Below are 14,091 nucleotides of genomic sequence, written 5' to 3' on the forward strand. Positions count from 1 at the left end.
CAACATGATAAATAGGTATTTAACTCAACTTGAAATTTTATTTTTTTATATGAATATGCCTTAATATGCTTTATTATCCAAAAACAATTCCACTGTATTTCCCCCTTCTGATGAGTCAGTTATATATTTAGCTTTTTTTTCATATTGTCTTTTTGCATTTTTCAGTGTCTCTTCTATGAGTGGTCAGTCTTTCTTTTTTTCATGGAAGTCTTTGATTTGTGTCTATGTTATATATGAATTATGAGCGGTGTCTCACCAAAATTTTATAATGGTTACAAAATAACAAGAAAGACTTTTGATTCTTGATTTTTGAACTTTGTATGTTGTTCATTCCTGAGAACGATGAAACAATGAAAATTGTATTGTTAAAACATACCTTTCACTTTATAGCATGATAGGATTTTTTTTTTTTTTGCTTGGTTGACATTTTTACACTTCAGCTGGCTATGACGAGCATACTTTCATAACTTTGTTGTAGCCAAACTAAGCTAAAAGGGCTTAGAAGTATAGTTTAACTCAAAAGGGATTAGAACGATACCTCACTGGGTGGTAAAATGTCTAACTGAAACATTTATTTTTCAGTTTCCTGTGCCTATTTCTTTTTTTTTTTATTGTCAGCAGTCATCTTAACTTTTACTCAAGAGTTTTATTCATGCAGTGCTCTAAATCCATCTATTAAAAAGCTGTGGACTTCATGTTTGGTGAGTCGTGTGCACCCACCCTGTGTAATATAGAAGTGCCGAAAACCACCCTGCCAGTCATCCAAACTGACATTTTAGTGCAAATTTTTGCACATGTTTTACCATCTTTTTCTCTTTCTCACTCTTTTATTGTTTCCTTCTTCCTCTGTCTGTTTTCTTCCTTTCATTCAGTTGCTTGCTTTCTTTCTGCTGTTCTCTCTGCTTGTCTTCCCAACTTTACGTGTATCCCTACATGCCTTTGCACAATATCTAACCCAACCTGTTTACTTATTTTTACAAAGAGGCATCAGTTATTTTCCCTGCTCTTGTTTCGGTGTAGTCGCCTCAGTATGAATTGCCCCAGACAGTGCTACTCTGTCCCATCCTCATTATATTTTCACACTCGGCTTCCCAAGGACATAGATAAATTCAGTAACACACTTTTCCACACAAACTCGTCACAGTACACATGAATTTTCTTTTGTTTCACAATAGGCTGAGTTGAGAAGTTAATATATTTACTATTCAGTTTGATATAGCTGTTGAAAATATTCAAATATTTTTACAGTACATTGAGATTTCATAAATGGCAGGCATACACACATTAAGTACAATTCACTGGTTGAAAAGAAAAATAACTGACATTTAAAAGTTTGATTTATGTTCACTAACCTGGAGAATGTGTGTAGATGCCAACAAAATCAAATGTATTAGATAATAAATTTGAATTTATTTGTATACAATACATAATTAAAAAGAATCAATTAAATCATGGCATATTTTGTTTTAAATCTGTGTTGTATACCAATGTTAAATTTTTTTTTTTATTTGCGGTTATGCACCAGCACAAGCTTGGTTGGATGACTTTTCTTACCAAGGAGTAAACTGGTATTGCCACTGCATTTCTTTCTTTCTTTTGGGTGTACTTTAATTAAGGGGCTGTTGTTCTGTATTAAGAACAATGGGTGAAATACAATTTCATCTGATACAAAGGCATAGTCTTTGCCAAAGGTTTTTGCCAATCACAGCTCCCATGTTTCATTATTGCATGTTTTTAAAGTAGTAGAGATTTCTAATAAAGCTCACTGCACCTTTTATTTAGTTTCTGACACCTACATTTTCTGTTTTATAGCATTGGATAACTTTATGAAGGTAGTGTATTTACATGTTTTGCCAATTTTGCTTCTTTCTTATAATCATGCAGGAATGTCTTCTTTGTTGCCTGAACCCATTACAGTCCTCCATACATTTTAATTCAAAACAGTAAGTTCAGTAAGACAAATAATATACCTGTTCAAATATACATCTGTTTAAAAAAAATAATAAAACAAGTTTCAGTTTGGCATCTAGGCTCTGACATTATCACTTTATGATAGGGTTGCTCGAACATGTGAGGAAGTGATGCGAATCTCCACCCCCTGAACACGCGTCCCTGGACACCATTGAATTAGGAGAGAGTTTCTGACCTTGGAGCTCATGGGTGGATCCTGGGGGGGTTGCAGGGCTAAAAAGTAGCAGACAGCATGCAGACAGAAGTAGCAGCAGGGCAAAATGACAAATGGAGCTTAAAGATTAAATAGACCACCCAAATTGATAAGGTACCTCCGGGAAGATCTTGTGTGAAAAAGCGGTAAAGTTGCCTTAGCTAGCTCACAGGCATTGCAAATTTATGCTACAGGAGGGGTGTCCCATTCTCCTCCTTTTGTAGAGAAAATCTGCCTTGACATTGCAGGTTAACGAGACCCACCTTGGTGTGTGCTATACTAGAAGAACAGAGTACAGAGAACATGACTTACAAAACAAAACAAAACAGGTTAACCTATTTTATTCCACCTCAAAATTTAAAACCTTCCTTTTTGTAGCATTGAGTAACTTTACAGAAGTAGAGGGAGTACTTTGATGGCAACACTTTCTAAAAAATGAGATATTTATCAAGTTTGAATAATGAAAAAAACTGCCAAAAGGCAATGTGTCATTTTTATAAATGTGGGTCAGTTGCTCATAAATTTGGTGTTTAAAGAAATGATGTATCAATGTAAGCTGTGATGCTTAGTCAATATTTCATAGACATAACTGTGAGCTTGTGTTTTTATCACAATTCTCTGTGGGGGAAAAACGTGTTAAAACACACCATACATTATAGCCTTTGTCTGCGTTGGTGGTTGGAGATGGGTGTGAAAGAAGCTTATAGATGTATGTAAGCATGTGTTTTTTCTCAGAGTGTGAATAAACTGAAGATTCTTTGCAATGGTCAATTTTATCTCAACACAGTTTTCTGCTCTGGTTAATACAGAGTACACAATACCATAATCATTGTAGGTTTTACCAATACCTTCGAGTATATTTATGGTAAAATTAACATTTGCCCTTTTTATCTTTTCCTTTTCTTTTCTTGTTTATCTTTCATCTTTTGTCATTGTCTCTCCTCAGTGTGTGACTGCCCGTCAGGAGCAGCAGGGGGTGGACCAGGTGCAGGGCCAGACTTCTCCCAGCCACGTTTCTCCTCCTCCCTCCCGACCTATCTCCCAGTCCAATGCCAGCTAAGTGGCGCTGACTCCGCCTTCTTTCTGCGGGAAGCTAATCAGGAGGTCATGCGAAATGGCAGCCTGTCATCGCGAACTGAGCCCTTCTTTCTTCACCAGCTGGAGCCAGGCGTTGCTGCTCCACAGTCCCTGCCGAGTGTCAGTTGCGGCTATGGAAATTTGAGCATTGAGCAGCCGATCCCAATAGAGCTTCTTCAAGGCCCTCAGCCACATCTGCTGACCTCAGCCAGTCAGGTGACAATGAACTGGAGAGTCAAAGGTCAGGTGGTGGTTCCTAGAGTGGGGTCAACGAGACCATGGATTCAGGTATTAACACTTTGTTTTTGCTTTGCTTTGTTATTTTTGTATTTTATTCCCTTTTTCACATGATGTATTATTGAAATGTATATTATATCATATATTTATGAACTAAAAATAAATCTACTGTACAAATCTAATGTACATTACAGCCAATCTACAGAGAAAGCTACCTTTAGAAACCCGTATTTGAGATCACCTTTTCCAGCTATATGAATCACAGCATTTTGGCTCAGCTATTTCTCCACAATAACAAACCAGAACCACGCTCACATTACTGCAGACGAGGTTCTATTCCATCTATTAATCTTGTGTACCATCCTACTTTAAACTCATAAACAACACGCCAATATACTTCCAGTGCTGCACCTGAGTCAGAGACTAACACCAATCCTCCTATTGATTTGTTTGTCTTATTTAACCCACATAATGCACAAAACACATTTTTTGTTACACGTGTCTGTAAAATAAAGTTTGATATGAACTCCAAATCAAATTTTGGTAAACAAATTGACCTATGCAGCTACAAATGAAACGCTGGTATATTATGAATGATCTTCACTTATTGTCTACAGTTGAAGAGAGGCTATACCTACTAATTTTTGTATTTTGTTCATTACGTATTTTGGTCTATTTATTTTGATCTTACATGCATTTTCGATCCTTAGGTGCTGTTTTATCTGATTGGGCGGCGCTGGGATGAGCCTGACCCACTTCCTACATCTATTCTCCCATGTGTCCGCGCCTTGGCCGTTCGTGACACCAGTGAGGCAGCGCCTTCAGCAGGCTGCCGTCTCATGGGACCATCTGGCATCTGTGTGCTCCGTCTGGAGATTCCACCAGCTTGGTTTACACCATCACAAGTGAGAAAAAGACCTCCTGAAATGTCTCTACAATCAGTGGATGTGTACTACTCAATCATACCAGTGGAAGGGGCTGGCCAAGAGTGTCCCTCCATTGTGAATGAGCCATGGAAAGCTCAGAGTTCAAATGTTGGACCTCTTGGAGGCCTGGGTATTGGTCTTGGAGGACAGTGGAATACCTTGGAGGATGGAGGTCTTCAGGATATGTTGAAAGCTGGTACTGTAGAGATGAGCACAGGGCCAGTTTCTCCTAAGGGAGAAAGATTACCTTTAGATGAAAACCTGGAGGTCCTTGTCCCACCAAGTCCAGTCCGGCTTGGGAAAACAGTGGCATTTGGCATCTACATGAATGCAGAATCTAACCTGGAACAGTTCACATTGAGGTAGGATCATACATCTTTTGTAAACTAATTTTTGCTATAGTTTGGTTTAGAATTTTGCTCTTTTGGCTTTTGTTTCAGTTTCGTTGTGGTTTCTTTCCCACTATCTCGTCCTACTCCTTTCCTGCAAATGTGTCCTGTTTCATTTCTTAACTCTACAACCACCAATGTTTGCTCAACTTTTCCTGAAGTCAGCAAGGTAAACAGTAACTTTGTAAGTATTTATGGGAAATCCAACAGCAAAAGAGACAGAAATCAAATTCATAAGAGGGAAAGTACAACTGGGACTGAGTGAAAACTGGGGAGACAGAGAAGAATGTGTATAAAATTAAAGACATTCTGGGTTACACAAAGCAGAGGGCGGTACTCTTAATGGGTCTCAGGTGTGCTTTAAAAAGCCAGGGTACATGAGGTTTTGACAGGGGTTGAATATTTTTTTATGGGCCTTATGCCTTTAGACAGCTCTTTTGTTCTCCAAGACAATAGGTTCACAACCACTGATTCAGAGTAAGCATGCATATCTTATTCTATCTCTTCTGCATAATTTCAATGACTTCAGGGATTTGAGGCTGTCAAATGACAGATGTGCAAATGCATCATTCTATCTAGCAATTCTAGTGGATGGGAATGTCATACTGTAGAAATAACTATGGTTTTTATGAAACAAGCTGTATTAACTATATTTAAGACAGTAACCTGATACATTTTTATGTATGTACACTACCAGTCAAAATTTTGGATTTAACTTCTCATTCAATGGTTTGTCTTTCTCTTTATTACTACCTCTCCAAACTCCTTCAGGACAATTGGAAGCCCATTTAAGGTGACTAACCTCATGAAGCTCATTGAGAGAAGGACAAGAGTAACTAAAGTAATTTTGGCTTTTTTCCTAACAAACTGGGGGTGGGGTAGAAAAAGCTAAAATATAAAAGATGTTTTTTGAGTTGTTTCTCAATTTTTTGTTTGATACATAATTCGATATACTTTTCAGTCATAGTTTTGAAGTCTTCACTATGTATCTATAATGTGGAAAGCCATAAAAATAAGAAAAAATCATTGAATGATAAAGGTGAGTCCAAACCAAACTTTTGACTTGTAGTGTATATAATTTGCATACATTTTGTCTTTTTATTTTCTCTACTTGTTTATTCAGTTTTATGAAGAGTATTTGCATATTGAAGGGTGGTATACACCCTGAGACGGATTGCTAAGAAAGAGACATGTGAAATGTACAATTATGCACCCCATTTATCCTCCCTTCTCAAATTAAGTATAACCCAATGGTACCCTATTTATACAAATTGTAATTTGAGTCAAGTTCCAAATCATATAGGTTAACCAATATATTGTTTTACTTGGCAAATGGTTAATGAATTAACTTATACAGTTACAATGCAACTTTTTCTAGTCCGTGAGCAGGGAGACTAATCTAACTGATCATAAACTGGTACTTAATTGAAATTGTGATACATTCTGTTAAACTCAATTAAATTTTATTTGTATTTTGCCAATTAACAATAAACATAATCTCAAAGCAGGGGTTACATACTGTGGCGTCTCTGCGGGTGGGGCCAGTGGGGCCAGGCCCCACCAGACGTTGCTGTGGAGCTCTATGTTAGCAATAATCAGTGGGACATGATCGTTTTTATAGAGTAATGTTGTAAAAAAAAAAAAAAAAAAAAAGACATATTCCCTTACCAATAAGATTCAGTTAGAAACATTTGTGTCTATATATCCAAGTCTGCCAGAAAACTGATAAGCTCAGTAGGCTAAATCCTCTTGAGGCGCCTTGACATTGTGGCCGGCCCACCAACGTTGTTTAAATAATGAACATCTGAAATTGCAGTGCGCATGCCCAACACGCTACCAGTAGACAGCCATGGGGCACAAATCCATTTTTAGTGTGTTGGTTTATGCTAATTTATATGTTTAATTTAAAATTGATCAAAGTCAGGTTGTATGCATCACAAATTTTTTTTGCTGCTATGAATAACAGAAAAAAGCTATCTAAACCAACCTGACCCTATGACAGCATTAACTGCCGTCTGGCATTTACAATAACTTTAAGTTGTTTGTCTACATAATTATGTATTAAATTTGGTCCACCCTTCCATGCAGAGTTGTTATAATTCAGCAGCATCGGAGGTTTTTGAGGATAAACAACCTATTTAAGCTATAGGGTTAATTCCAGCCAATCATCACCTCAATCCTCACCCTCATACAGGTGATCAATACATCATTCCTGTAAACCAGGCCAATAACGACCCTAACGACTCCCTGTTGCAGAGGAGTGGACCAGCTTCGGTTCAATCTGTAGGCATACAATGACTTTAATGACTGAAAATACATAAATGTGCTGCAAACACAAAAAGTATCCCATTGCAAAAGCCCGAAGCCTTTGCAATGGGCTGTGTAACCCTTTCCAGAATGATACATATAGTCATCATTTGAATGTTAAATTTTGTATTTAATCTGATTATATTTGTCTGTTACCCTTGTCTGTTCATCAAGATTTGCTGATTTTATACATGTGTGACAAAAACAGGAAAAAAGCTGCAAGGGAAAAATACTTTTTTATTTTATGCACAAAACATTTTGAGATAAATTGCTCCAAGTCGGTGCCTTTTAAATTAGGTGTTTTGCCTGTTACAATTCAGGTAGACACTATTGGAAATACTTTACTATATTGTTTCCCATGTCCTTTGCAGGGCTCAGTAGAAATTGAAATGATGAGATTTGTATATCAAAACAACAAATTTCTTTTCTAGTGATAATGTTTTGGTAAATACAGGTGTCAACCAGCACTGTAGATACTTTGTCGTCCTCTGATTGCCTAACAGTTATAACTAAAATGGTTTTATATTAGGAGTTTACAACACTTACTACTGCTGGTTTAAAAATGCATGTCATATTGGGTAATGCTGAAAACTGCAGTTTAGTTTCACATTAAGAAAATCACTGCGAATTAATACATTTTCATTAAAGCCTTACATTATGAAATATAAGATAATGTTGTGCTACCAATAATAAACATCTCTGGAAGCAATTAGTTTTTACTATAGGAAACTTGGGGTGGATATTCTCTGTTCTATAGATACACACATTTTCCACATTAGTCTGATGGTTTTCATACTAATTTCATTCCCTCTTAAACGTAAGCTAGGGAATTCAAGCAAACGTCTAGACATATGGAGATGCATTTATGTGTAGATCTTCACGCTAATATTTATAATTTAACATTACCGAATACCCACACAGGTGCAAGAACTTGATTTAAAAGTGGAAGGCTAAAAGTGGATTTTCATTAGCTTAAGTGAAGTCACACCTCCACAACTGCAACAAACCTAACATGAATCAATAGGGTACTGATTATACACACTCAAAGGAAAAAAAAACTGTCTGGGCCCAGTAAAGTGTTCACTAAGCATTAACTGAATCTGCTAATATGGATAAGAGGCCTGAGACTGGCAGTGAACAAAGTTGTGAATCAGAGTATTGATCAAATGTTTTACAGTTTTTTTTACACTTGTTGATGTTGTTGTGCCTGAATAAATAGTCAATCTCCTCCTCTCTCTTGATTTGAGTGGATTATCGTTGCTGTATAACATTTTAAAAAGGGTTACCATGGTTTCAAATTCAGTCGTTTATGCCTAATTATACAGCCTTTGAATAGGAAAGAACAGAATAGAAATATTCTTTTATTGTCTCACAGTAGGAAAAGGCAGGTATATCACCAGCAAAGTGACAGGGAAATGGCAGCATGCAGATACACAAAGGTATAAAATATAGAACAAAAACATGAGAATAATAGACTGTAATGTAAGGGCAAATTCAAAACATGAGAACATTTCTGTACAGTTATTAAAAATAGTACACTCAGGTTAAAGAAATGTACAGCTAAGTAGGGTGATTTAAAAATGTGCTTCCAGGACTCTGCAGGTGGATCAGAGCTCAGTGCAGGAAGTAGATGATGGAATCATCCACCCCGATGCTAGACTTATAGGCAAACTGCAATGGATCAAATGAAGACCTCATCAAGATGGGTAGATAGTTGAGGGTCTTTGTCATTAGGTCTTGTCAGACACAAGGTCAGTGCTACCGGTCTGGAACTGCTGAGGTCCTTCAGCACTGGTACCTTACAGGAGGTCTCCCTGTATCTCAGAGGATATACTTTAAAATCCTTCTGTTAGTCTAGAAATCACTGAATGGCTTAGCACCTAAATACATAACAGACTTGTTATCAGTGCATCAACGCTCCAGACCACTCAGGTCTTCTGGCTCCAGCCTACTGTGCATACCTAGAACCAGTTCCTATTTAGTTCCTATGCCCCACTGATCTGGAACAAACTTCCAGAAAACTGTAAAAATGCTGAAAGCCTAAGTTCCTTTAAATCAAGACTAAAAACACATTTGTTTAGATTGCCTTTGACTGCACTAGTTAAACATTCAAATGCATTTTTTTTTGTTTTTTATATATAATCCAACTGCTTTTTCCTACTTGCTTTGTTTCTGCTTTATTTCCTGTATTTTAATCATGTAAAGCACTTTGCGTTGTCTGTGTACTGAATTGTGCTATATAAATAAATTTGCCTTGCCTTGCCTTCCCCACCTGTGGTACCTTCCCCAGCTTCAGGCTCATGTTGAACATGCATCCCATGATGTCACATCATTCATATGCTCAGCATCCCAGCAGCCTTGAGCTGATGCCATCCTGACTTGCAGGAATATGCACTGTGAGCCTTCACAGGTCCTACCTCCCCTGAAGTGTTGAAAGAGACAGCATGGTGAATAGAGAGGGAGTCTGTGAGTCTGTGGGATGGACTTCTGTGAAACGGGGGGGTTGGGTAATGGATGAGATCTGAAAACAGCAACCGGACTTTTGCTCAGTTCTTTCTGAAAATGTTTTGTCACCTATCCAGGAGTGACTGAGAATTTGCACAGGCATGAGGTATGAGTGTGAAGTGTGAAGTTCTGGGCAGAAAATCAGGCAGTCATCAAAGACAGAGACTGAACTGGGGAAAGGGAAAGTGTCTGATCAAACCTGTTGAAGAACTGGTTTAGGTGATTTACCCTTCCTAAATTCCCTATATTCTGGAAGTTTAGTTTCTTACCTGATGTTAATTTTAGGCTCTTCCAAACCCCACTGATGTTCTTCTACTGGAGCTGGTCCTTCATCTTTTTTTCCTGTAGATACTTTTCTTCTCAGTTCCTTCTCCACGGCTCTTAGCTCACCATTGTTTCCTGATTCAAAGACTCTACTCCTTGATGAGAGCATTTATTTCATGGTTAATCCAGGGCTTGATTTGGAGAAACATCATGCATTCATGAGAGGCACAGTGTTGTCCACACAGAGATGTAGTCAGTGATGCAATCTGTGAAGCTGCCAATGAATAAAATCATAATATGTTCTATTGTCATTGCAACATACATTCTAATTAAATGTGTTCTCTGCTTTTAACCCATCCCCTTGGGAAGCAGTGGACAGCCACTGTGCGCCGCCCAGGGAGCAATCTAGGGTTAAGGTTAATTAGGGTTAATTAGGTGACTTCCGAAGGGATTGGATGAACTGTACATCTAGAAGTATCAGATTTTTTTTATTCATTTCACAATGATTCACTACTTTGGGCGGGTCGGTAAAATACACTGAAGTCTGTGTTTATGAATAAAAATGCAGAAAAGTTCAAGGGGGTTTGAATGTTTTTGTGATGTGCTGTATGAGGTTTACATGATATTAACTTTTTGACTAAGACAATGTTACTGCTTCCCTCTATGTTGATGTAAAAGCACCAAGGAAGCTGGTAAACAACTAGCAGAGAACACAGATCTCCTTTTAAATGGCATGACTTATAAGTGCTGCACCTCCATCGTAAATTTGACACACATTTCTTTAGTTTCCAAAAACCTTTGATTTGGCAGCTTTGTCTCCAATTCTTCTTGCATCTCGCTTCACGCAGCCAATCTGAGAGAATATAATGGCAGGAGAAAATGTGATTAACGGAGGCGAGAAAGCAGGTTACCATAATGAAAATCACTTGGCGTGACAGCGACATTTTTCTAATCAAATAAGAATTTGGTTATGTATTGTTGTCCATTATTATTATTTTAAATGGAAATTTGATAACAATTCATATAATGAGAAGGGTCAATAGACTCAAGGCATTATCTAGGATAAAGAAGGAATCCTTATTAAGTCATTTAGAAGTACATTTCTTCTACATTTGTTGGATGCTTAATGACATGATAAAATCTAAATTATGACAAAGCAACACTAATCTGTTTTTATTTTTTCTCATTCAATAACTCTTTAGGTCATTTGAAGATACTGGGGGAAAAGAGAGAGTGACTAGACGTTGCTGTATCTTTTTTTAATATTTGCTGACAAATGCAAAGATATACACCCACAGATATACACCCACACACCCACAGACGAATGTGGATACAGACAGGAAAAATAAATACTGTAATATTCAGCACACTTTATGTCTTCCTTGTACACATGCTGTATCTATGCACACACAAAAAGACATTGAACATGGGAGGCAAGGCACATTTATTTGCATAGCACATTTCAGGAGCAAGCGCAGTTGCAAAAGCACGTACGTATTCCGCACAAACATTTATGGATGCACAGCTGTAAAAATTAAGAGGTCACCTCAAATGCTTAATCTTTATTGTACAATACTTCTGATATGGTTTATAACTATACACATTATGTACACACCTATGTCCATCAGAAGTTTGCATATACTTACTATTTTTTGACATTAATTTGTAGATGTGGGTTTTGGATCACAATTTGGAGATAATTTTCCCTGATTACCCCAATCTCTTGGTGCAGTGCACGAGTACCACTGACAGTAAAACAACCCTCAGTATGATACCACCACAACAATGTTTTGCATGGAATTATCATAAGGGATTAAAAGCCCTTTAAACAGCCTCATGCGTTCTCATTAGACTATAAAATCTCTTCTCCAGACGAATTATGCCTTGTCCACCTGCAAATTTCCTTTACGTTTAAAGGTGTCAGTGTTGAATTAGGTGTTTCTGTCTGCCAGCAGCCACTTAGTGCATGTTAATGTGAGTTCATTGTGAACAATGACACTGAACTTACAACATATTCCAGTTTGGTGGTTTCTTGGTTGCTCCTAACCATCCAGACTATTTTTTTTTTTTTTTTCGTTTAAGGTGGCAATTTCAGTACCATGGGTGAAATTTGGATGGACTTGGGTGTTTCAGATAGACACTGATCCCAAAATACAGATCCAAACTTCTTTAGAATTGTAAAAGCTGGCTAACATTGAGCTTCAGTAATGGCTCTCACTACCACCCCTTTGGAAATGTATGGACTTAAAAATGTGGTCTGGCTCAGCACACCGACCCATTTAAACAAGCCATTTCTGCCTAGATGAATGGTCAAATATCCAGCTAGAGTGATGCAACAATCTTACTGATGGCTATAAAAGTATGTGGTTCCCAAAAAGCTTGGTAATAGACATTTATCTAGGTGCTTTGGGTGTTAATTCAAGCCTGAATGTTTATTTTCTACGTGTATGAAATGGATAAAATCTGAATTAAATTTTCAATCGGTGCACCTAATTATTGTACGAAAACATGTTTAAAGTTATTTGATGTATGATCCTTCCACCCTGGAAAAAGAGCCTCAAATTATTCAATGAAAGGACAAAATTAATTCATTGTGTGTATGTAAAATTCTGTCTGATACTGTATTTTTCTCCACAAAACCAGTGGATTTTTGATCTGATATATTGTCTCTTACATTTGTCTCCACCATTATGTATTTAGATAAAAGTGAAACGGTAAATTGTAAAGAGCTCTAAATATTTATCCTTTTTTTATAGTGAGTTAAGAGGTGTCTGTGCATGTGTGTGATTCTTACCTGCAATTCTTGGCCTATGCCCGACCTGATGGATAATCTTCTGTGTCAGAAGCACAGTCAGACATGTAATAGGGCTTAAGTGGATCCCATTTGTGTGTGTGAGTTTGTGCATGCGTATATTTATGTGTGAGAGACATAATAAGCCTTAAGTGTGCTCCATTACGCTGAGGTGATGTGATTATGATAAACTGCTGAGGAGATGGAGGGACACGAAGAGAGAATGAGCCAGGGAGACAGATGGGGGTTAAAAGGGAAAGGAAGAAAAAGCAAGAATGATGAACAATATTTTAACAACTCCATATATGAATGGATAAAAAAATTGGTAGATAAGGGAAAATGAACAAAAAATTGACCCTTGTTTTGCCATTACAGCTCAAAGCAAAGGACAGAAGTATTGCATATTTTCTCTATTAGAAAGGGAGTCAGTTCTGCATTACCTATAACTGAGAATCAGAATAATTGTTATTTTGCCACAATCATGTGCACAATCCAGGAATTTCATTGTGCTTGCAGTGCTCACAATATACAGACATTTGATATACAATATAAACACACATTGTGTTTTTGTTGTTTCTTTATGATGAGAAAAGAAAAAGAGGTTGTGAGTTGTGGAAGTGCAGTATAGGTATTTTGTTTCACCATCACAGCAGTATAGTCGGCTAATCTGGCTGTAAGGTGTCTACTGTGTTCATCAGAGAGACAGCCTGGTGGATGAAACTGTGGCAAAAGGTGTTCTGTAGTGCTGACCTAAGGGTAAAAGTCTAAACCATTTGTGTGCAGGATGTACACAAATGGCTTAGGCATTGTGTACATCCTTTTTCATGTCCTGACCCTGAACCTGTACAGCCTGCTGGATGGAGGGGAGATTAGCCCTAATGATCCTCTCTGCAGACCTGATTGTTCATTGCAGTTTGAACCTGTCCTGTTTTGTGAATGAACCTAACCACACCATGGTGGACGAACACAGGACAAACTGAATGATGGCAATGTAGAAGATGATCCGCTGATCCTGTGGAAGGTTGTTCTTCTTGAGTTGCCACTGGAAGTACAGTCTTTGCTTTGCCGTCTTTCAAACTGTGTCTGTCTGGGGACCAGGTCGGGTTAAGCTCCTGGTGGGTTTGACTGCACCAGTAGCCCATCTGATCCACCTCCTGCGTGTATACAGACTTGGCACTGTCCTGGGTCAGACCAACGCCAGTGGTGTTATTTGCAAACTTCGGGATTTTCACAGACGGGTTCACTGAAGTGCAGTGATTTGTGTACAGGGAGGAGTTGATGGAGAATATGCTCCTGCGGAGCACTGGTGCTGATGGTTCTTTAGTGGGGGGAAGATGCTCCCCAGCCTCACTGATCAGTCAGGAAGCTGGTGATCCACTGACAGATGGAGGCTGGTACTGTGAGCTGGATGGACGATGACTGGGTTCTAGT

General features: G+C 38.0%; 1 protein-coding gene across 1 annotated transcript in view; it reads left to right on the forward strand.

Moving 5' to 3' along the window:
• Window positions 1-14,091, forward strand: part of si:dkey-215k6.1 (transmembrane protein 132B) — a gene marked incomplete in the record, with an annotated part of 317,605 nt that overhangs the window by 107,355 nt on the left and 196,159 nt on the right. The window contains 2 exon segments of the mRNA XM_036144039.1: window positions 3,111-3,529; window positions 4,189-4,766. Of these exon segments, the coding sequence (XP_035999932.1) occupies window positions 3,111-3,529; window positions 4,189-4,766 (997 nt within the window).

The sequence above is a fragment of the Fundulus heteroclitus genome, chromosome 12 (assembly GCF_011125445.2).
Source record: "Fundulus heteroclitus isolate FHET01 chromosome 12, MU-UCD_Fhet_4.1, whole genome shotgun sequence".
In the NCBI taxonomy this organism is placed as follows: domain Eukaryota; kingdom Metazoa; phylum Chordata; class Actinopteri; order Cyprinodontiformes; family Fundulidae; genus Fundulus; species Fundulus heteroclitus.